Source organism: Camelus dromedarius, chromosome 26 (genome assembly GCF_036321535.1).
Source record: "Camelus dromedarius isolate mCamDro1 chromosome 26, mCamDro1.pat, whole genome shotgun sequence".
NCBI lineage: Eukaryota > Metazoa > Chordata > Mammalia > Artiodactyla > Camelidae > Camelus > Camelus dromedarius.
The window spans coordinates 14,205,551-14,231,811 of NC_087461.1; the positions used below are offsets into that span (position 1 = coordinate 14,205,551).

Consider the following 26,261-nt stretch of genomic DNA (forward strand, 5'->3'; position numbering starts at 1 on the left):
TTAAAATTTCAGCTAGTAAGGGAGAAAGGAAGATTTTTGAAGGACTGGGTGTTATATTTTGGGATTGGACTAGAGACTGATGCTGGTCTTCATCTGCAAAAAACCAAGTACCTCCAGCTCTCCAGCCATGAAATAGAAGAGGGGTAACCAGTGTGAGGCCCATGAGCAACAAAAAAGATGCCCATCCCAGAGATAGGTTAGCCTTGCTTAGCAGTTTGGTTGGAGCTCTGCATCCCTATATTGTACCTGCTTTCAAAGAGTTGCCCATTTTTTTTCCTCCAAGACTACACATTTTAAAAGTGTCTGAGTTTTTCTGGCATTTTTCTCCTCTTGCCATCAACAGCACCAGAAGTGGCAAAGCAGGGACTGTCACTTTTAGATGCAGGTCATTTGTAAGTTGGGTTTATCTGGGAATGTACATGAGCTGAAGTGGATCCAAAAGGCAAGAGAGGTAAGACTGAGAGGCTGGTGATGTGTCCCACATAAAAGAGAAAAGAGATTTTACTTTGGCTAGAGTTTGTACTGAGGCAGATGGATTTGAGGAAGATGAGCCTGTCATAAGCTTGTATTTCATCAACCTGGAAGTGAACAGCCTGGATTTGAGGAGACAGTTACACATCAGGACTTGGTTATTCTAAAATCCTGCTGCTATCCAGATGTCAGATCCTATTAGCTCTCATATGACCACCAATTTAAAGAGAGACGCTAGGAACACAGTCTCTGGGCTGTCGGCACAATTTTAAATCAAGTCGTCTGAACATATCTATGTTGATCTTTACAAGCCCTTTGTTTACTGTGGGCCTAGGTCTAAATAAAGATTTTTAAATCACTTCATATTTTAACAGGATGTGTAACACTCTCTTTGACATTTTCTCTAAGAGCACCACATCTTAGCTCCTGTCTCCAAATGGGATAAAAGACTATTATAGGTTTGGGAATGTCAGGCCTTTTTCTAGATTTACAGCTATAAATTAAATAAGTTTTATCTTTGAGGTACATCCTTTTCTGTTTTCTGTGTCCCATTTTCGCTATCAAGCAACTGATTTCTTCCTGTTGCCTCTAACTCCCAAGACTTCTTCCTACTGCCCTTCTCAGTGCAGCACTGGTTGTTACAGACTTGCTGTCCCATCTTCCTGCAGACCCATGTAGAATTCATACTCCAAGAGCTCTACTTTTAAAAACTGGTTATCCTAATATAATAAAATATGTGAGGCAAGTGCTAAATACCAGTGGTACTTAAGGATTATCTCTTTATACGTATCACTGATGTATGTGTGTTTGTTTCCTTATTCAGTTATTTAACTACATATTATGAACACTTATTATATATCGTCTACTATGCTAGCTGTTTTACATGTGTTATCTCATTTTTTGGGTCTTCAATACTTTCTTTACCTTTGGCCCAAGGGATAAATGTGGTCATTCCTTACTTCATGGAAACCGCCTCAAGAACATACGAAAACAACTGCGCGTATAAATTGCCTAGATACTATGATTAAAAACTGTTATAATATATTAAAACACATAGATATGTGGTATAAGTCTAACAATAAACAAAAATATTTTTAAATGTTTGGAGAGTCCTTGGTAGATGACCCTGGTGAGTTATACTTTGTGTTCTTTAGGACAAGGAATGAACAATGTTAGATTTTCATGCAACCTGGCACTGGCCATCAGGAATGTTATTTTTGGTCAAAGAGCACTTCACTGACCTCAAATTATAACATGCAGTTAGCTTCCTGCTCTGTCATTGAGGCAGGCTGGTTCTAGTTAAGTATGTGCTGAGGTCAAAGCTGAATCGCAGCTATGTCCAAATATAGATTATCTTTCTGAAAACTGTGGCCTCTTTTCTAGGGCTGCCGTGTGTACAGCATGGGGGTTGGACTTCTGCAGAGAAGCAGCCTCTTCTTAGAGAGAGTAGGTCCAGTGAAAAACACTGACTTTTAAAATAAGGAAGAAAGTAGGAGTGTGCAAATTAAATAAAGATAAGTTGTTAAAGGTTAACTAGTTTCTCCCGGTTGTGTTATAAGCAAATGGCACAGTCATTCTCTGGTTCTACAATATTTAGATGTTTTATTTCAGTCACATAGTGGGAGCTGAGAACAAATGTGGGTAAACCAGACACAAAATACCTTCACAGAACATAAGCTAAAACCTATTCCCTTAATCCTTCAGTGTTGAATCATATGTTATGTCTGGACCATAAATGTGAGGAATGCCAAAGTAGCTGGGCTATCGCCATGGTTTGGTAAACACACACATGCCCGCACACACACATACACATGAGAAAAAGCATATCCATGCTGAAAATATGTTATCCTTGCTATTGTATCAGTTTTCTATTGCTGTGTAATAACTTACTGAAGACCTATGGCTTAAAACACCTATTATTTCCCAGGTTCTGTTGATCAGAAGTGTGGCCCAGTGAAGCTGGGGTCTCTGCTCAGGGTCTCACTAGATGGAAACCAAGGTTGTGACCAGGCTATATTCTCATCTGGGTCCTCTTTCAAATGTATTCAGGCTATTGGAAGAATTTATAGATCTTGCATTTATAGGACTGAGGTCCCTGTACTCTTGCTGGCTGCCTTTAGCTCTTAAGGGTCACTCAGGTCCTAGCGACATGGCCCTCTTACAACAAGCTAATTTACTTCTTCACAGCTGGTACTAGACTCTCTCTCCAGTCTGCTACGATGGGAAGGAGTCTTATTTAATGCAATGTAATCACTTGAGTGACTGTAACATCACCTTTGATTTTAGGCCATAACATAGCCTAGCAAGGGAGTGAGTACCTCATTTTATACTCACAGGCCCCACCCACATGCAAGGTGAGGGATTGTAAGCACACATGGGAACAGAATCTTGGAGTCCGTCTTGAAATTACGCCTACAACACCTACTACTCAGAACAAGGCCTGGACTGTGGGAATTACATGACTGAGGAGAGAGCAAAATGTTATTCACCTCCAGAACCTAGAAGTTAAGTATAAACAGTCTCAAGGTGAAGAACACTGCTCTCCAAGAGAAAACCAGGAATAAAAATCTGTAATTGTCTACCAAGTTTCCCAGAGAAAGACACTCAGGTCTGAATCTCAATGTATCCTTTGAACTATGCCTAGGAGAGATGCAAATTCCTACACAGGCCAACAGTCCCGCGGGCAAGGATTTATGGCTGACTATCTAAATGACACCTGTGCCTCAGTCTTAGCAACCCCCAACCCTAACTTCCCAGAAGACTCCTCCTCTCACCACTACATTCCTTCTTAATTATTATATCCAACAGTTGGCTACAAGCCAATATAGCAACATTGAATTCTCTAGAGATAGAGTAAAAAGTCAATATTCAAATTGTAACAGTGACATCTTCTGGAGTAAGATAAAAATAATCAAGTGAGCAAGTTTTGATTCTGGAGTACCTGCACACCACAGAGATATTGTGGGTTTGGTTCCAGACCACTGCAATAAAGTGAAACCACAATAAAACAAGTCACACAAATGTTTTGATTTCCTAGTGCATATAAAAGTTATGCATACAGCATATAGTCGATTAAGTGCCCAAGAGCATTATGTTTAAAGAAAATAATGTACGTACCTCAATTAAAAAATATTTTATTGTGAAAAAGTGCTAATTATCATCTGATAACACAGGGTTGCCACAAACCTTTAATTTGTTAAAAAAAAAAAAAAGAAAAGAAAAGAAAAGTACAATATCTTTGCTGTGCACTAAAGAAAAGTACAATAAAATGAGATAGCCTGTATCTGCCCTGTATAATCACCTCTCCTTGAGTGTGGGTGGACCTGTAAATATAACGGGGTAGCCTTTCCTTCGATTAGGTTACATTACATGGCAAAGTGATAGGATAGTCACTCCCACGATTACATTACAGGAGACTCCATCTTGAACAGACTGGGAAAATTTTCTTGGTAGCCTTGAAAAGTAAGGTGCAAAGCTGAGAGGGTCACATGACTAGGCTTTGAGGAGACTTCTAGGTGCTGAATGTAAGCCCAGGTTGGCATCTAGGGGACCTCACACATATACAGTTGCAAGGAACCAAATTCTGCCAATGACCAGAATGAACCTGGAAGAAGACCCTGAGCCTCGGATCTGATCACATCGCAGGCGACACCCCGATTTTGGCCCAGTAAGAGCCTGTGCAGAGGAACCAGCTAACCTCTGACTGAAAAGCTAACCAGTTAAAACTGTGTGATAATAAGACTGTGTTGCTTTAAGATATTAACTTTGTGGAAATTCTTCATGTAGTGTAGAGACCTAACATATAAACAGATTGATAAATAAATAAGCAAACTAGCAATATTAGTTTTAGGAATTTTATGCAACAGTTCTCAATAAGTGAATCCCAATTGGTCTTATTTGAGTAGCTACAATATTTTCAGGCATTTAAAATGTATTGAAAATGAAAATATGCCTAAAGCAAACACATTTTCTGGTGCTAATCCAGAGGACTGGAGATGAAAAACTGAAGCAAAACACTCCTTAAGTGATGAAACAATGCCAAACCAGTGGGAATGTAATCATCTTCCTCCACAAGGTTAATAGAAAGTCTGAGTAATTAATTATGGTAGATATTAGATGTATTCACATATATGCACAGAAGCAAAGGGCACTTACTCTGAAAGTTGTTCACTGAGAAGACTCGAGGATGATAGAATCCCGCTTTGCAAATGCACTGATAGGCTCCAAGCACGAATCCTAGGCCTTTAATTGGCATGCACTATGAAACAGAAAAGACAGCAATACAGTTGATCACAGTCTATTTCACAGTATAAAGATGCACAGCTATCTGTCATTGCAACTGGTAACAGAACTATCGTACTTTCCAGAAATAAAATGTCCCACTTTTGAACTTTTATTTTAGGTTTGTTGGCCAACAGACTTTTTTTTAGAAGTAGCAAACTGAGTTTCCTTTCTAAATATATGCCGTTACAGCTGCATTTGCCATACGTCTTTATCTCAGTCAATTGCCATAGGAAGTAATTATAGACATAGGTTTTTTCAATGTCTCAAATATCATCTTACTGCTTTAAGAGACATTTCCTAAGCCTATAAGAATATTTTAAGTGATTCCGTGCTAAATATTTCCACCAGAGCAAAGGTCGGTAAGTAGCTAGATGGACAGACAGATATATAGAAGTTAACATGTGGAAACTGCCCATGAATTAAGTATTTATCAAATTTCACCCTCCAAATAAAAAATACAAATTGATGGAATAACAAAGCAAGTAAATTTTAAATTGTAAGTTTAGAAAAGAAAAAAAAGTTGAACTAATAATCCGAAGTGCTTTTTACCTAAAATCTGTTTCACAGATAAATGTTATACATGCACATAAAAAGAAGAAAAACAATGATTGGCTTTCCAAACATGTTACACAGATACACATAATGGACAGCTCCCTAAAGCTTAATATTGGCTTCTTTCAATTATATCACTGAACCCTAGCAAAATTCAGTGTAACATACTTGATTTCTGTTACATTCAATTACATAAGCATGGAATAACTTCTATTAAAATACAGTTTATCAGTAAAGCAGAGTGTTTCAAGAATTTAATCAACACTGAAACTTCTTTTCTGATATCTCTTTAACAAGATCTCAACCTTTTTGCCTTTTTGCCATTATAATCTATTAGAGGAGCTAGGAATTTAGTGAATTTAAAAGTTATAAAGTGTCCCTCTGATACAAAGGCCCTTGAGAGAAAATTCTAAATTATCTAAATAATGCTCCTACAATCTAAGTTTTAATGACTGGTAACAAGATTGATTACTGCATATCATTAAAAACTCCAGCAAATAGTAAAGCATTTATATGTAAGGTAGCAAGAGCTAATACATGCTCTAAATTCACATATTATACCAAGAAAACCTTTGAAAAAAGAGCTTTCTAAAATACCTTCTTGAATATTTTATATAATTAATACCCCCCTTTTTTACCCCACCCAACACCCACATACCCAATTATATCTTTCAATTGAAAACACAGTTCTTCACCCAGAGCAAAATACAAGAGCAGATGAGCACCAGGCAGTTCAACTGAGTTGGCAAGTGTCTATGAAATAACTATTGTGTGCCTAGAGAATTCCTAAAGGACCTGAATGAATTAACATATACTATTTATAAAGGCCCAGTCATATAGTGGATCAGATCATATTTCTGAATTGTATAAACAAAAGGGCAATTATAACAATTACTTTGGAGAAGCACTAGTATGGTGAAGAGATCATATTATTTGTGGTCAATCAGAAAATACATATTTGAATTCTGACTTTAATCACTTACTATGTGGATTTGGGCTGTTCTCCTAACTTCTCTAAAGCCTTATTATTATTTTTTAGTTTGTAAGAACAATCACTCAGTCAGATGCAGGTCCAGTTTGAAGAAGGCAGAACTACCAAGATGTCCTAACCGGTGCAATATGGGGTATAAGAGGAAGAGAAGAATAAAGGATGACTCCAGTGATCTTGGTCTGAGCAACCTTAAGAATGGAGATGCCATCATTGAGCTGGGAAAGGCTGCAGGTGAAGTCGATTTGGAGAAAAGAGCAGAAATTCAGTTTTACAAATGTTAATGAAGTGTCTATTTGAAATTTAATTCTCAATATCAAATAGGCAGTCTGATAAAGTAGTATGGAATTTAGGAGAGATGTCTGGGCTGTATAATTTGGGATTCATTTGCTTACAGATGACAGATAAAGCCATGAGAGAAGACTAGACCATTAAGGGAGTGCCTGTAGGCAGTGAAGTAAATAAGTGGTGAGACTTGGGACCCTCCTTAGGAGGCTAAGAGGTGAGGCAGAAAGGACGAAGCAAAGGATACTGAGAAGAGCAATTCAATGAGGTGTCATTATTTAATTAACTAGACAGCGATACTAAGTGCATAACATGGAATTTCTTGTGAGTTACACCAACTAAACATTCATCTGGCCAAGATACGTCCAGGTAAAACAAGTCTTGGACACTAAGAATATAGCAGTGTACTTTAAATATTCTGCTTCACTGGAGGTTAACACTATTCATTCAATCAGCACTAAATCCCTGGTAATGTCACTTGGCAATGCAACACTGACTCAGATGAGAATTTTAAATGTCTAAGGCAGATCTGAAAGTTTATTGGAACAAGAATACCTCTTTAATATAAGTTAACTATAGAGCTGAAAGAAAAATCAAGTTTCTAAAAAATCTACTTGATTAGATAAATATCACCAAATATAAAGTCCCCTGAACTTAAAAAAATGCTTCCTAATTATGGGAAATACTGCAATATGAATTATTAGTTACCTCAAACTGTTTTAGTCTTAAATTATCTTATATTCTCAAAGAAAAATTTTTAAATGTTCAACCAGTTAAATTCAATAAAAGAATATCACTCTGAAGCATACACTCCAAGATTGTGGGGCCTGTGTGGAACTAAATGTGCTGCTGCTTACATACACTTGTCTTGGAGTGTTACAAGTGATCTTGGCTTATTTTTCTCTTAATGATTGTAATTTTTCACTCAACTTGCCATACTTTCATGCTCCATCCACCACCACCATTCTATAGCTACTCCAATTTGGCCACCTCCAACCAAACTTTTACCTTTTTAAAAATGAGGCAATTGGTTTATTAGTCAAGCTAGTTTGGTTTTTTTTTTAATCTCCATTAAGTGTAGTGACTACTCAACCTTTATTTATTGTATTTGGACTGAATATCTGCCTTTTGTAATGTTTTCTCCTTAGGAATTTAGAATATAAGCAAAAATCTTCATTAAATATAGGAGAAACTTCAGACTTTTACTCTAACATTCATTTAAGATAATCATTTTAGATATTAAAGATATTTATTTTATATATTCAAATCTAAATTTTTCTACTTTAACTTTATAGAAGTCCAAGAGGGTAGAAATTGAAAAAACAGCCCTTCTTGTTCCATAAGGGTAGCTCTTCCATGATGGCCTTTGATAAACATTAAGTTTCTTATATTAAGAGTTATAGCCCCCTTGTGAGTGAGGTAGGTGCTCACAAGATTGCATGCCTTCTTTGATGAACCTTACCAAGCCATCAGCAGAGATTTCCTAAAGAGAGCTCTAGAGAACACATAATCAAAGTTAGGTTCCTAAGAGTAATCCACATCCAGATGGGAAGAGATGGTGGTTAAGAATATAGAGCAAAATGGATAGATTGCTAGGAAGTATACAACCTACCAAATCTGAGTCATGAAGAAATGAAAAACCTAAGCAAACTTTATACTAGTAAGGAGACTGAATCAGTAATCAAAAACTTCCTAATAGAGAAAAGCCCAGGCCTCATTGGACAAGATAGCCTCATAGGACAAGCCTACCAAACATTTAAAGATGAATTAACATCAATATTTCTCAAACTGTTCCAAAAATTGAAGAGAGAACACTTCCTAACTCATTTTATGAGGTCAGCATTACTCTGATATCAAAGCCAGCCAAAGATAATACAAGAAAAGAAAATTGCAAACCAATAATCCTGATTAGTATTGTTGTGAAAAATTTTAACAAAATGCTAGCAAACCATATTCAACATCACATTAAAAGGATATATACCATGACAAAGTAGGATTTATTCTTGGGATACGAGAAGGTTCATCTTACAAAAATCAATCAATGTAATACACCTCATTCACAGAATGAAGGACAAAAACTACATGATCATTTCAATTAAAGCAGAAAAAGCATTTGATAAAATTCAACACATTTTCATGATAAAAACATCAACAAACTAGGAATAGAAGGAAACTATCTCAACATAATAATAGTCATATATGAAAAGCCTGTAACTAACATCACATTCAATGAATGTGAAAAGCTGAAACAAGGAAAGGATGCCCACTGTTACCTCTTCTGTTCAGCACAGTATTAGAAGTCCTAGCAAGAGCAATTAGGCAAGAAAAATAAATAAAAGGCAGCCAAAAAGAAAATGAATAAGTTCAATTACCTCTGTTTGCAGATGACATGATCTCATATGTAGAAAACCCTAAAGATCCCCATCCCCTGCCAAAAATAAGCTTTTGTAACTAATAAACATATTTAGCTAAGTTCCAGGATATGAAATCAAAATATAAAGTTGGTTGACTGTTAAATGCTAACAATGAACAATCCAGAAGGATTTTTAAAAAATCTCATTTATAATAGCTTCGAATAGAATGAAATACTCTGAAACAAATTTAAACCAAGGATGTGAAAGACTTATAAACTAAAAACCAGGAAACATTGCTGAAAGATATTAGAGAAGACAAACAAAAGTAATGACATCGGGGGGGGTGTGGTCCAAAATGGCAACCTAGGAAGACCCTGATCTCACTTTCTCCCACAGATACACCAAATCTACAGCTACAGATGAATCATTTCTTTGTGAAGATCTGAAAATGAGATGACCTGTTTCTCCACAACAAAGAATAAAAGGACCACACTGAGATGGGTAGGAAAGGGAGAGACACGATCTTAACAAAAGCCCCACTCTTGGAGTGATGACACAAAATAGGGAGGAATCTCACCAGTCTGGCACTTCTTCTGGAGGAGCAAGGGGTTAGTGCCCGACACCAAGCACCCCAACCCCTGGGATCTGCAACAGGAAGATGAGCCCAAAAAACATGTGGCTTAGAAAACTAAAGTGCTACCGGAAACTCAGATTCCCCTTTTAAAGGGCGCATGTGTACTCTCACTCACCCTGAGACCCAGAGAGAAAATCGCAGTTTGGAATTTATGTTGTTATCAATTTAAAGTAGGCCATTATAGACTCCTAAAAGAAAACTCCTAAGCTCTTTGACATCTATGATATTTTTGTGGATCCGACTCCAAAGGCAAGGGAAACAAAAGCGAAAATAAACAAATGAGACTACATGAAACTAAAAAGCTTTTGAAGAGAAAATGAAACCATCATCAAAATGAAAAGGCAACCTACTTAATGGGAGAAGATATTTGCAAATCATATATCCAATAAGGGGCTGATATATAGAACTTAACAGCCAAAAAAAAAAAAAAAATTGCCATGTGATCCAATAATCCCACTTCTGGGTATATATCCAAAAGAACTGAAAGCAGGGTCTTGAAAAGATATTTACACACCCATGTTCACTGCAGCATTATTCATAATAGCCAAGAGGGGGAAGAAACTCAAATGTTCACCAATGGATTAAGTAAAGAATATGTGGATATGCATATGCAATGGAATTATTACTCAGCCTTAAAAAAGATGGCAATCCTGTCACATACAACAACATGGATGGACCCTGAGCACTTTATTCTCAATGAAATAAGCCAGTTACAAACATCACAAACACTGCATTATTCCACTTATCTATGGTATCTAAAGTAATTAAACTCATGGAAAAATAAAGTGGAATGATGGTTGCAAGGGACATGGGGCAGTGGGAAATGAGAAATTGTCTAATGGGCACAGAGTTTCAATTTGTAAGATGAGAAAGTTCTAGAGATCTGTTCCACAACAATGTGAAAGTAATGTATACTACTGAACAGTACATTTAAAAATGATTAATATGGTAAATTTTGTGTTACATATTTTTTATCACGATTAAAAATAAAAAAGGAGTTTAGAGCAAAATAGTCTTTCTTCCTCAACAATAGTTATGTAAAGACTACAGGTTATATTGCAATACGTAATTGGCATGACATACGATCCTTCTTAACTCCTGGTAAACAGAAATGCAGGGCAAAACCTGGCTAGCCTGAACTATGAAGATTTTGTATGGAGATACTCTAGAGCAATGAAATAGCTAAAATGAAGGCCAAAATCAAATATGTACAGGGGAAGTCTTGTTTGGCATTTAATGCAAACAATGCTTGTGCCTACGGATCACATTTACATGTCATTCTGAAGAAAAACTAATTTAGACTGAAAGAGGGCAAAAATGCAAATACAATAAAATTCACAATTCAAAATCCTCTACAAACCTTTTAAACACCTTTCTTTCTTTTCTTTTCTTTTCTTTTTTAACTTTGTTTTAGAATCCTCCTAAAATGTGAAATGTTTTCTGGCTTCTCTGGACTGAACACCATGAACAAAATTTAACATTTTTTTCATGAGTCAGAATCATTACTGAACTGTGCTTAAATACACTAATGCCCTCTGGAGCTATTGATAGTTTATAGCTATTTTCTCATTCACCAAATAGCCCAGACTGCTGGACTTTTTGAGTTCTTTTGCTTAGTTTTTATATGTTTTCTTCTTTCTTTTTAATTTTGTTGTCATACTTTAATTGTAAAATACAGATTTATTTCTAGAAGTGTCTTTTCCCTGCTATATTACAGTTATAATTGCCTGTATACAAGGAAACTAGATCAGCAAACATACAAAGCTAGAGTACATGAGATAATATATAACAAAGTAAGAGTAAATAACATAATAGTAAATGGTTCACATTTACTCAGTGTTTGGTATATGTCAGGTCCTGTTCTAAGCAGTGCATAAGCATTAACACATTTAACCCTACATCAATTCTATTATTATCTCCATCTTAAAGATGAGAAAATTAAGGCACAGACTGCTAAGGTAACTTGCCCAAAGCTTTAAGCAGCAGAGCCAGGATTCAACCCCAGGAGAATAATTAGTTTCCATGAAATATAAGTGCATAGTAACATCCCATAAACAGGAGCAGATGCTACCATCTACTCACTTGGGAATCTATTTTGATTGTTCCAAGAACTTTATTTTTTTCATTCTTCTTGGTTTCAAGCAATATTCCAAATGGATTAGTTTGCTGGATCATTAAGCTTCATGTATGTGAAAGTTATTAATTTTAAAATGCATATATGATACGTATTTTAAGAAATGCAGTTAATTCCCATGCCTGTTACAAATTTAAAAAATAAGCCCCTCCCTTCCCAAAGCAGAGTCCTCAGCTCAGAGTTTAGAAAATGAATCTTCATTTCACAGCATATCAATAGAGTATCTCTTCCCTACCTGAATTTCTGAAAACAGAAGCCCTTCAGGTCCAGGGAGAATCCTGAGGCCAGTTCACAGGTGCTTATCCCTAAACTACACTCAGCAAGCATAGCAGTGGAAACTAGGGAGTCCACAACAGTCTGAATTGTCATTTCTTTCTCTTTGGTGGCAAAAGCACAGTTCTATTCTTCTTTGACAGAAGACTTATTTAATTCTGGAAAGGGTTTCCTGCTATAAAGAATTTGCTGAGCCTTATTCAAGCCTTGTTCTGATGGCAACACCACAGAGGCATAAGGACAGACGAAAGGCTTGACCTGGCAAAATGAAGCAGTAACTGGGTCTTACAGGTTATTTTAAAAAGCCAGCAGCTTTTATTTTTATTTTACTCCTTTAATGTAACTTGTGAAGAAATGCTGTAAAATGCTGAATCTAGTCATTTGGGAGTGGATTTGGGGGAAGCTGGTATTAAAACAGGTTAATTATAATAACATCTGGTGATACTTCTCCACGACTATCAGCAAAGTTTATTAAAACAAAAGGAAACACTCAAAGAGGGGAAATCTAAAAGGCCTCCAGGCAATGATAGGGTACACATCACCCACATATTTCATCAAACCATCTTCCAGGAAAACAAGAACTCATGAATAACAAATAATGCAGCATTTCACCAGGGAGGAAAAGAACTACATTTGTCTCTATTATTCATTAGCTGCCAGAGAACCTGGTTTAAAAAGCTTGATGGACTTGGGGGTAGGGGGTGTGTATGTGAAGGGATGTTTCTTTTCTGACATAGTTAAAATGAAAAAAGAAATTATTTTCTATTATTAATTTTTGAAGTGTTTTTGTTATATGCAGTGGCCAAATCTCACAATACAGGGCTAACGAATGGCAATGCAGCATCTGGTGCAGACGCATTACAAGTCTAACTTCACACTGACACACAGCAAGATGCTTTGTGGGGGTTGAAACTGACTCAGGAAAATGTTACGATTGTATCTCATTGAGTGAGCGAGCCAATTTTCTAAACCTTCTTACAGAAAAAAAGCCCCAAAGGCTTGATAAAGATAAGTTCTTAATAGCTCAACACTTTTAAAAATAGAACAATGCCCTCCACTAAAACACAAACTCACTATGACACATCTCTGCTCTACCTTTGACTCCCTGTGCTTCCTGTGATCACAGATCAGAAGCAGTGGGGACTTCTGTCTTATTTTTGACTTAATTTAGCTCTTGTTTCCTGAGCTCCATTGTATGCTCTTTGCTGCAGCAACAAAGTGAAACAAAGTCATGGTCTAATTCTCAAAGAGCTTACAACCCATAAGCACAAAAGCAAAATCAAAGTTGCTACCTTGTTCATAGCTAAAGAGCCTCATGTATGTTTCTGAGTAGTCAACTGTTTGCAAAATACAAATTGCCATACTAAGAGAGAAATCAATGAAAGAATATATAATTTCAATTTTATAAAATTCAAAAACTTGTAAAATTTTAATAAAGTATTGTTTAAGCACATATACATAAGTGAAATGATAAAGAATAGAAGTGATAACATAAACTTCAGGATAATGGTTACCTTTTGGTGGGGCAGATGGGTATAGAATGACAGAGGAGCATACAGGGGGCTTCTGAGGTACTGGTAACAATCTATTTTTTAACCTGGACATTGGGTACAATCTTCTTCACAGCAATAGCCCCAATTCCTAGCACAGTGCCTGGAATATAGTAGGTACTCAATAAATATTACTGAAATGAAAGAAGGAAGGAACTGACTATAATTTCTGGCTGTGATACATTATTTTATAGTGGGATGACATTCCCACCAAAACCAATTAGAACATCCAGATAAAATAGAAGGAAGGAATGAAGGGACAAACAAATGAATGAATTAACCTACCTACCTATGTGGAGGCATCAGAAAGCTGACAATGGAGCCCAAATCAAGAGGCCAAGATCACAGAAATAAGGAAAATCTACAGATATTCTATATTCCTTATTTACACATCAAACTGAGTATTTTATGATATGAGGCATTGGGGGAAGACTCAGAATCCAGACAGGTAGATGGTAAGAAGTAGAGAAGCCAGCAAAGTTTTGGTAATCTTACAGTCCTCAGGAAAAAAATTAATCAATTTGAGGGCTGCAAGTATACTCAAGCCTTAAGGACAAAATCCTAGAGGGAATGAAAAAGCAAAGAAATAAGACTGAGACTCAAACATTTCTGTTGAATTTTTCAGCTGTCTAGAGTGAAAATCAAAGAAACAAAGCAGATGCTGAAGAGAAACAGAGTTAAGTTTTTGGCAGGATCACAACGTTAAATTCCTAATTGGAATTTAGAATCTTTCAAGGATGAAGGGCCCTTGTAAATATCTCAGTGAGCCCCCTAGAATGTTATACATGTAGAAGTAAATAAGGAGTAGTTTGAGTGTTTCACTGAATTCTGTCTATCTTTGGGAAAGATCAAGTACTGGTTAGATTAAGGTGATCTGTCTCTATCTAGTTACTTATCAGAGACAGGGTAAAGCCTCTCTGGAAGAAGGTAATGTGCTATAACAACACAATGTCTGGCAATCACTCTTAAATGACCAAATACCAAGAAATAAACAGACAATAGAAACAGATCCACGAATGACCAGGTGCTCAAACTACTGACAGCAATTTTTAAATAGCAATAATCAACATGTCCAAGAAAGTAGAGGACTATTTTTAGAAAAACTGGAACCTAATTTTTAGAAAAAAAAAAATAGATATTCTGAAACTAACAAAACCAAGATTGGATACCAGAGAAGAAAGGAGAAGCCAACTAGAAGACAGGTTAGCAGAAAATACCCAGTCTGAAGCTGGAAAACTAAATTGAATAAAATTATTCAAAAGAACATAAAGTACATACAAATATAGAAAAGGGATCTAATATACATGTATTTGGAGTCACATAAAGGGAGAAGATAGAAGCAACGTTAGACTAAATATATCTAGCTACCAATTCAAGACGTGCTATATACCCCAAAGTGGATAAAGATCATAGTCTAACTGGAAAACCAAACACACACACACAAATCTTAAAGTAGCCAGAGGAAAAAAGATCATACTTAACAAATGAGTAGCAACAAGTTTGAGAACTGTTTTCAAAACAGAGATAATAGAAACAAGAGGTGCGAGGGCTGCCCCGGCTCGGGTGACTGGGGCGGCGGTTCCCCCGGGTCCTGGGGTCAAGCCCTGGGCGCTCGTGTGCGGGGCCGAGTGCTGGGGCGGCTCACCTGGCCGCGCGGGCGGGCGGCGGCTGCGGCAGCGAGCGTGGGGTGCAGGTGCCCTTGAAGAATGGATGATGATGATTTTGGTGGTTTGGAGGCAGCAGAGATTTTTGGTGGGAATGGTGAAACCCGAACTACATCTCCAGCTATTCCTTGGGCTGCTTTTCCTACAGGGAAAAATGCAATTTCCATTGTAAACTGCCTTCCAGAATTTATGGTAGAGCTTCGCTGACGTTGCCACTGATGCCAAAGCGGAATAAAGTAGCTGGAGTCCATCTTGCCCCAGCTTCTCCTGAAATTGTACTGGACCATGACCACACTTCTCCTTCTGTTGGCTCCTCTCTTCTGAGCCCATCATTTCCTCGCCAGAGAATACACATACAGACAACAGCATTGTCAGTCAGACGGTTCCTAAAGCACAGATTCAGCAATCAACGCACACTCATCTGGATATCTCATTTTTTCCATTGGGTTTAACTGATGAGAAAAGTAATGAAACAATTGCTCCTGTGGGTGATTCTGAGGATCCTGGAGCCAATGTATCAAACATACAGCTTCAGCAGAAAATTGCAAGTCTGGAGATGAAACTCAAAGTTTCTGAAGAAGGAAAACAGAGAATTAAAGAGGATGTGGAATCATTGATGGAAAAACATAGTGTCTTAGAAAAAGATTCCCTTACAGAAAAAGAGCAAGAGGGCATTTATTTTCAAGATAGATACAAAGAACTTCAGGAAAAACATAAACAAGAATTAGAAGACATAAGGGAAGCTGGTCATGAGCCCTCAGCATCATTGTGGATTAACATAAGGCACTACTGCAGTCTTCAGTTAAGCAACAAGTAGAAGCAATTTAAAAACAGTACATTTCTGCAACTGAGAAATAAGCACTCAAGTGTGAGAAGTTGTTAAATATTCAGCATCAGCGGCTGCTTGAAATGCTAGATACAGAGAAGGAACTGTTAAAAGAAAAAATAAGGGAAGCTTTGATTCAGCAACCTCAAGAACAGAAGGAAATATTGGAAAAATGTTTGAAGGAAGAAAGACAAAGAAATAAAGAAGCATTAGTATCTGCTGCAAAGCTTGAGAAAGAAGAAATGAAAGAAGCAGCTTTAAAAGCCATAGAAGAGGAAAGAAAACACTTGGGAAAAGCTCACACTGAAGAAAGGGAGTTATGGAAGACTGAGCACACAAAAGATCAAGAGAAAGTATCTTAGGAGATTCAAAAAGCTATACAAGAGCAAAGAAAAATTAGTCAGGAAACTGTTAAGGCAGCAATAATACAAGAGCAGAAACATAGTGAAAATAATACAAGAGCAGAAAACATGGAAGAGGCCATGAAGAGAACAAGAGAGGAATTGATAGAGTATGTAAAGGAGCAGAAAAGGCTTGATCAAGTCATCCACCAAAGAAGTCTGTCCAGCTTGGGACTGTTCCTCTCCTGTGCTCGGAAACAGTTAAGTGCCCTGATAGCCACAGAACCAGCTGACATGGAGTAAGGGGAGCACGACAAGCTAGCCGCACTGGCAACGGTAAATCACGAGACCCCTGAAATACACACTGTGAATTGTAAAGATGCTTTTGTTTTCTTTCCAAACCTTGGAAAATTGATTTCCAGTCGAATGATAAACCAAAACAATATTTAGAAAAACTACAAGAGATTTAATTTATTTTCTTTTGTTTTTCTCCTTCCCTTTACCTTTACTATCATTTTATTAGTAGTAGTAATAGCAGCAACAGAAAGTAAGACGGGACCCTGAAACCACTGAAAATTGCCACATTACCAAAAGTTAAAAGTACATGCTATGGCCTCTGGTGGCCTGTTACATTGTATTTGGCAAAAGTAGTAAGTATCTTTACATACTGTTTCACAGTGACTCTTGATAAGACTCTAGAATGTAATCATACATTTATTTGATTTTGAGGATAGAAACAGCATGGTTTTCAACATCACCTATTTATCTATGTAACTTAAATATAAAACACTGATATAAGAGCAAAGCATTCTCATATTACAAGACCTCTCTTCTGCAGTGGGATCTATGTATTTTCATTGATAATAATTAAAAACACTAAAGATTAATTAATTCAACTTTGATCTGATATATCACTGAAAGTCATAGATGTGTGTTCTATGCTTACTTCCTATTTATATTCTTCAAGTCACTATGAACCAATAATACCATTTTTCTTATGAATCATACCATGAACTTAATCTCTAAAAAGAGAGTGTAATATACCTGTTTGTAGGAATTCAAGTTCAAATATGAGAGATGGGAAATCCTCCAGTATTTCAGAATGTACTTAATTCATGAGCAGTATGCTTCAATGTAAACTTATGAGGGTTTTTTTTGAAGATCAAAACTAAAATACTGTCATTAAAAATGTATGCAAATGTCTTGTTTTCTGAAATGCTCCTAGTTTCATGGGCTTTGTACTTTTCTGGGATTTCTCATGTAATAAAAAGCTTCAAAAGTGAAAAAAAAAAGAAATAATAGAAACAAGAAAATAATAGAATGACATCATTAAAGTGCTAAAAGAAGGGAAAACCCTAGAATTATTTCCCAAGAGAAAATATCCCTTCAGATTTGAAATAAAGGTATTTCAAGTCAAACTAAACCTGAAAAAATTCCTTATTACCAGACCTATGACAAAATAAATGTTAAAGAAATTTTCAAGCAGAAGAAAAAGTATGCCAGACAGAAGCACAAAAATACAGGATATAATGAATAGTAATGGAAAGTAAATATATGGGTGAGTCTAAATTAAAATGGTACAAGGTAGTAATAGTAAATAATAATTCTCCTGTGCTTTAAGATATATACTGACTTAAAATTCAAGGCAAAAGGGAAGGGAAAGGGTAAGATGCTGTAAAAGATGCTGACACCCTATTTTGTCTGGGAAAGGTAAAAGGAATAACTTACATTGTTTGTACTAAGGTAAAGATGTATGTTATAATCCATAGAGTAACTACTAAAAGTATAGAAAAACAGCATATAACTAACAGCCACAGAAAAGAGTGGAATACTAATAAGAAGAAATAATAGATTAATGCCAACTAAAGCAAGAAAAGAGATAGAAAGGAATACAATGGGACAGATAGAAAAATATTAGTATAATATATATGAATAAAATGCACAAGAAGGGAAGAAGGAAAATAGAAAAACAAGCAGGCTGTCCGATTTCTAACAGTGATTTTTTTTTAAATTTGCAAACATTGTGTGGTTTGTCTAGTGATGAGTAGAAAACATTGCATTTGTACAGTAGGGCTATTAGATTACTATGCTGTATGTTTACATTTTAATAAAATGAATAACAGGAAAAATTAATGTTTTTTTTAATCAAGATAGTCATTACTTTTTAAGTGGGGTGGGATTAGAAGAGAGTGAAAATGGTCTTTTTGCTGGTAATATTTTCTTTTCCTGAGTGCTTTTTAAACAAGTACGGTCATTTTGTTCACTATTTTGTAGTATGCATTTTGCACATCAATAAAATTTTTGAAAAATAACCAAGTAGCACCAAGAGAAACCACACTGACTAGGGCAACTAAAATTAAAAAGGTAAACAATAACAAGTGTTGGTGAGGATGAAGAGAAACTGGAGCCCTCATACACTGCTGGAGGGACTGTAAATAGTACAGTCACCCTGGAAAACAGTTTATCAGTTCCTTTAAATGTAAAACATGGTTCTCATATGACCCAGCAATTCCACTGCTAGGTTTATACCCAAGAGAATTATCCATACAAATCTGTGCAGAGAAATGTTCACAGCAGCCCCCAAATGGACACAACTCAAATTTCCATTAGTGGATTTTGATAAATAGAATGTAGCTTATCCATATAACAGAATATTATTCAGCAATAAAAAGGAATGAAGTACTGATATATGCTACAATATGAATAAGTTTGAGGTAAAGTATGCAAAATTAAAGAAGCTAGTCACAAGAGAGCATATATGGTATGATTCATTTATATAAAATGTTCAAAATAGGCAAATCTATTGAGATAGAAAGTAGAAGAGTGGGTGCCAAGTGCTGGGGTGAGAAAGAATGGGTACAGGGTTTCTTTTGCAGGTGACATAGATACTCTAAGGTTAGGCAACTGTTATTGCACAACTCTGAATATAATAAAAAACACTGAAATGTATACTTTAAGAGAGTGAATTTTATAGTGGGTGAATTATATTTCAATAAGCTGTTATAAAAAGAATAACTAAGTATACAAAAGGTCAGAAGTTTCCTTCAGAACTGAGAAAATGCAGGCAATAAAAATAAAAATAAATGTAAAGTAGGTAAGTGAGCTATAAAACTCAAACACGTTTTGGTAATGCTTTGTCTTAGTCATCCTGGGCAGCTTTAACAAAATATCATAAACCGCATGACTTAAATACAGATACTGCTCACAGTCTGGAAGCTGTGGAGCCCAAGATCAAGGTGCTGGTATATTCAGTTCCAAGGGAAAGTCCTCTTCCTGGCTTGCATGTGGCCACCTTCTCGCTGAGTCCTCATATGGTGGGGAGGGAGGGAGAGTTCTGGTCTTTCTTCTTCTTCTTATAAAGGCACTAATCCTACTAATGGGCACTACCCTGGTGACTTCATCTAAACCTAATTACTTCCTAAAGGCTCACTCTACAAATATCACATAGGTTAGGACTTCAACATATGAACGCTGGGGGGCGCACATTCAGTCAGTAACATGCTTAGTATGTACAAGAATATAAAAGACAAGATTGATAATATTGGCAGAGATTGGCAAATAATAAAAAGAATCAAATTGATTTCAATAAATGAAACATAGTAAGTTTAAGAATTGTCAATAGATTAAATATCCATCATATAAAGATGAAGAATGAACTATTAAACAAGAAAGCTAGATCATTAAAAAAAAATGTCTAGAATTAAACACAGACAAAATAATGGACAATATAGAAAATAACACAAGAAAAATAGGGAGTATAGAGAAAGTACCTAACATACACGTCATTAGAGACCCCAGAGGGGAGATGAGGGAGACACTGAAGCAAAAGTACCATTTTAAAAGATAATGGCTGGTTCATGTATAACTGAAAAATTGTGCTCTACACTGAAATTTGACACAACATTGTAAAATGACTATAACTCAATAAAAAAAAATGTTAAAAAACAAAAAGATAATGGCTGGAAATTTTCCAAAAAATATTGGTAAGTTCACATTTAAGATGCACTGCAAACCCTAAACTGGATTAATATAAGGAAAATAACACCTAAACATATCAAATGCAAAGATAATATTTAAAGCTGGTTTCATATCTAGCTAAAATATATATTATATATAATTTGAATATACTCAATACTGTATATGTTATTATATATTTATTATTATTATTAAAATTAAGTGATTGGTTAATATAAGTGCAAAAAAAAATGACTGGTAATCTAGAATTTATACCCAAGAAAAATACTCTTCAAAAATAAAAAGTGAATTAAATATATTTTCAGAAAACCAAAATCTGAAATCATTTTTCATCCGCAAACCAATACTACATAAAATACTAAGGAGTGTTTATTAGACAGAAAGAAAATTATCTCAAATGAAACCTTGAAGGTGCAGAAAGGAGTCAGCAGCCATGGAAACCAGGGTAAAATTTGGGTTAATTGAAATTAATATATACTGTTTAAATCACTGATATAACTATGTAGGTATCATTAGGAACATCCCTAAAAGAAGACTAAGAGAATTTAAGACACGAAGTTGATTGTAGTGAGGAGAATTGACAGAAAGAACCAAAGAGGAAAGACAACTAGAAATAATAAAATAGAATTCAAATCCTGAATATAAAAGACCTCTTATACATCAATAAGAAAAAAATAAACATTCCAGTTTAAAACTGAGCAAAAGTTTGAATAGAATGTCACAATGGTTAATAAACATATAAAAAGTTTCCAACTTCATTAGTGATCAGAGAAAAGCAAATTTAAGATAACCAATACATACCTATCAAAGTGGTTGAAACTCCAACAACTGACAATTTAAGGGTCAGTGAGGATGTGGAATAAATAGAACCCTCATATAGTACGAACAGTCATATAAATTAAATTAACACAATCTCTTTGTAAATGAGTTTGGCATTACCTACTAAATTTGAACATAACATACCCTATTATTCAGCTATTTCAATCCTAGGTATATACTAACTAAAAGATATGGAAATATGCTCTATTAGACAAGCAAAAATAGATGTACTGTTTGCAGTAATCCCAAACTGTTAAGAAGGCAAATGTGCATCTGAAGTAGAATGGAGAAGTAAATTATATTTATTTAATATTATTCTATATATATATATAGAATACTATACAATGAAAATAAACTAAGTGATATACAACAACTTGTATGAATTTCTTAATCCCTCAAACAATGTTGAACAAAATAAGTCATATATGCTGCATTATTCTATTTATATAATGTTTAAAACAGGAAAATGCAATATTTAGTGTTAGAAATCAGGATATTTGTTAGTTTGTGGAAATAGTTGGGAGGAGATAGTGGATGGAGAACTAGAAGGCCTTCTGGAGTATTGGTGATGATTTTTCTCTTGACCTGAGTGGTACTTATAGAGGTGTGTTCCCTTTGTGACAATACATTATTCTGTATACTTAGGATTCTGTTCTTTCATACAATGTTTTGTGACAATTCATTATGTTGTAGACTTGTGATTCTGTACTTTTATGCAATGTTTTTTATTTCAATAAAAATTATAGAATTAATACTATGCTACACACTTCTGCCTCCCACCCTTAATCTTTAATTTCTCTTATTTCACCTATTATATAAATTCTATTTTTTTAATTATTTTGATTTATTTGAAAGAATAAATTTTGTCCATTCCATTTTTGCTGATGGAGAAGGGATCTATATACTGATATTGAAGGAGGAAGCCTCTGAAAATTTAAAGTAATTATATAAAAAAATTATGTAAAACTCAGAATGTGTTTGCATGCACTCAGTTCTTGGCTGCTTCTCAAGTATTTAGAATCTGAATGTACATTTGCATTTTCCCAGTGAAATTTTAGAGGGTTTTTCAATAGTAATTAGCAAATCAGCTAAAGAATAAAGGGCACAGGGCTAAACCAAAAGCCAGGAACTACACAGCCTATTAAATGCTAAATCAAAACTAAATGTTATATTCTCAAATGACACTGAGCTTTTCTTTTATTATGGGGAAAACAAAATATTGTTTATCACTCAAGAAGAAAATCACTTTAATTGGTATAATTGCTACCATTCTCAGCTGAAAAACATGCAAGATGTTTTAAAACAATTTATCTAATTCTAGAAAAAAATTCAAGATGCATAAATGTCCTTAGTTCATCATTGAATCACAAAAAAGTTTTTTTTTTGTTAATAGGACAAAGCTTAAGTAAATATTTAATATAAAAAATGTTTCCAAGTACTTTAGGAATATACATTTTTATATAAAGGGTAAAAATACTGGTTATAAACTTTCTCTATCATCAAAACAGGCCCCTTTAAATAATCTCTAAGGCATGACATTCAGAGTCTTGCACATACTTTCAAGTCACAGAACTTTAGTGTGCTTTGCCTTACCTGAGACTCTAAACCTAATCTGACCAACAAAAAAAAGTGAATAGAAATCTAAAGCAGCTCTGGAATCTTAGCATTCCTGATGTCTATGAGTGGGAATGCAGGCTAAAACTGACATGTACCCTCAACTTTAGGAAAACAGGCTTTTTAAAACAGAAGGAGAAATTATCCAGTAAAACAAAGTTCAGAAAAGAAACATCCCTTTAAGAAAAACACAAGGAGTAATAAGCATTAGGATTAAGTTTAAAATGTTTAAAGGACCCTCATTTCCTTTTTGAGGATGTCTGTGGTGGCCAATAAGGGATGCATACATAGAAGGCATACATAAAGACTTCACCAAAGCATTTCCCATGATTTTATTTAAAATTTTTAAAATTCACAGAGAAATGGAAGAAAGACTTGAAGATATTACTAAATAGTCATTAAATGGGGTTCTGATTAATAGAGGGAAATTCGTGGTAGTGAATGGCAAGGCCTCTGCTTTTGGCACTCTTCTTTAATGTATTTAACAACAGTTTGAATGAAGCATTGAGAAGATAACATTAAAGAATGAGTGAGTCAACTACATATAAAACAGATAAACAACAAGGTCCTATTGTATAGTACAAGGAACTAAATTTAATATCTCACAATGGCCTATAAAAAGGGAAACAAAATGAAGGAAATACTCAGCTATTTACATGAAAACATATACCTAGAGTTTCCTAGACAGAGCCTGGGTCACCATGGGATTTGAAGCAATTTATTACTGAATTAAAATTTGTTATGTTGTAGACCTGAAAAGATTTACTCGACATTGGTAAATCACCACTTCAACACTTTTGAGCCTTCCTGCAGGAGAAAATTCTGTGATTCAGTAGTGAAGGGAAGATCCTCTTCCAATCCCACAACATGATACAGCAAGCGTAAATGTGCCCAAGGAGGCAGACATTCAAAGCTCTGAATTTTATGTTTCATTTTTAGGCTATAGTCCCAACTTTTATTATAAAAAATTTGTAATGGAAACATTTAGTGATTTAAAACAGAAAACCTGGCCTTAGTTTTGCACTGGATTCAACAGTTCTAATTAGGCTAAATCCACCTTATAAAAGTGAGGTGCAGGAAGTAATTAATCATTGTAAGACACTTTTTAAATACCAAGTGCTACAAAGATGTTAAATAATAAGCTTAAGTACTATAAAAATTAACTATTAAATAAAATATTGGATTTTCTTGAAGAACAAAGTAATCAACAGCAGAAATTCATTTCCCCTAAACTGTAGATGGTTGTGGTCATTACAGCTCTAGCAGAATTTTAACAAGGTTATTTAATTGAAGGTGTAATAGGTACTATCATGGCAATATTGCAATACTGAGGATGGACAGAAACACAAGCAAAGCTGCGGAGTGTTAGTTTAGAAACAACTACCCAGATCTCTTTGTAGCACTGTATATGTCATCTGTTTTATATTTTTATCTGTTTCTTTGAGCACATATTTAATTCTCTTATATTCTTACAATGGCCATGTTCAATACCAAGAAACTTCACAAAGAATCAGGAAAGTAATACTTAGAGGAGCCGTTCAATGCATGTTCTGCTTCCTTAAACACCTAAAACATGAGTCAAACACACCAAATAACAATAAACAAAATTCAGTGGCTTGTAATGCACTGTGAGCTTATGTCATTTTAGACACAAGTTTTAGACATGGGAGAAATCTCTAGAACCTGTGCCTTTAATCTGGGATAAGCATCTCTAATGGCGGGTAGTATTATAAGGATGTATAATTTGAACTTTTGATATTCAGGGAGGCTCTGATGGTTGGTTGGGAAGGCAGAAGTAATCAATCAGCAAAGCCATATTTGCCTTTTATTCTTAATATTATACACTTATTAAAATTATATTAACATAAACATATAAAGAAGCTTAGACTCTATAAAAGTTTCTAGAAATTGAGAAACCATTTTAAAGCAAAACTGAAGGCCAACTAATATCCTAGAATTTTGCATGAATTTCTTTGTCTAATTTTAACTGCTACCTCAAAAATTTGCTTTTTTATCAGAATAAATTCAAGGACTGCCCCACATAGTTGTAGGACACTGCTGAGCTCTCTGTGAAGCTAGCAGGGTTCACTTTTCATTAATTAAACTGATGACTTAACTTTATCATTATGGGCTTCACTATACTGATGTTTAAAATATGTAATGACAGTATGACATAGATATCAATCAGGACAAATGCTGGCCACAGTCCCAGAGCATGGTCCTGGAGGTCCCTGCAGGCCCAGAGGTCTTCTTTTAGTTGGGGATGTCCAGGGGTTTCAGACTAAGAGTCTGGGACTGGAAGTGGGTGAAGTAGGTATATTTGAGTAGTGGCTATCTAACTACTATTAAAAAAAAAAAAAAAGCAACAACAAACTATTGGTATGGCAGCTTTGCTTTATCAGGCCAAGGTGTTGGCCTAAATGGAAGCAGGTCCCCACCGGAGTCAAACGAAAAATGGAAATTCAAATACAAGGAGAGAGTAGCTACCTTTACTCCTTTGCCCATTCCCCATTTATTATCTGACATCATTTGGCCCATTTCTGGAAGTCTGAACCCACCAGCCACCCCCAACTCCACCTCCCTCACCCCACAACACACTCATACTCCTGAGTTGTCTGACTTTGAGGTTTTACCATTTGTCCCAGGACAGCCCCTGCCACCTCCACTCCAGCTCCCCAGGACAGTTTAATACAAAAAGCAACTTGTTTACTCGCTACCTCTGGCACCCACTGCCTTCTGCTGAAGCTGCCACACAGATTGGATTAACCCTCCTTCCCTCCGCCTGCCTTAGTTGGAGACTTCATAAAGGGTCATATTTTAATTTCAAATGTTAGCAACCCGGCTTGAAACAAAGAAAACAAAGTTTTAAACAGAATACCAAGGATACCTTCTCTTTACAGGTATATGCTGTGCTTATGAGAGGTTCAGCGTGAGAGCACAGGCAGCAGGCCAGCCTGGCTCTGAAAGCAAACACCTGTTCTGGCTCAGAGTCTCTTCTGTGAAAGGTTCTCCATCTCACCTGGAGACAACTGTTTTCTTTTAGCATTTTGATAGTAATTCTACTATAAGTCTTACAATGCTAGTTTTAAATCATTTACCTGTAATCTTCTGGACTGGGAGTAACTGCCAACCAATTATTTATTGAATGAATTAGTGAATGAATGAACAAATGATTGAATGAAAGAAACCGAAGTCCAGGAAACAAAAATACTATGATGAGCACATGCATATAAAAACATATATTCTTGCCTAGTACAGGAGGACAAGGAAAGAAAGGCAGATGAATCCTAGCACAGGTGAAGGAAAGGATACCTACTGACATCACTCTCGGCATTCAGGTCTGATCCTGAGACAGCTGTCCTCTCTCCAGGGCAACCAATTCTCAGAAAATGTTCAGGAAATGAGAAAGTTTGACTTCTCTGTCAATACCTGTCCCTGGAATATGAACATGGGAAAACTTCCATTCCCCACCTTCCCCACCATCCTCACTTCTGATC

At 35.6% G+C, this 26,261-nt stretch overlaps 1 protein-coding gene and 1 pseudogene across 1 annotated transcript in view; one reads left to right on the plus strand and one right to left on the minus strand.

The window, feature by feature from the left end:
* The window catches only part of GPR158 (G protein-coupled receptor 158), a 304,244-nt gene that overhangs the window by 157,127 nt on the left and 120,856 nt on the right, over positions 1–26,261 (minus strand). Inside the window, exon 3 of the mRNA XM_064479408.1 lies at positions 4,627–4,729. Coding sequence (XP_064335478.1) covers positions 4,627–4,729 — 103 coding nt within the window. The remainder of the gene's footprint in view (positions 1–4,626; positions 4,730–26,261) is intronic.
* LOC105102067 (coiled-coil domain-containing protein 91-like) lies at positions 15,208–16,659 on the plus strand (annotated as a pseudogene).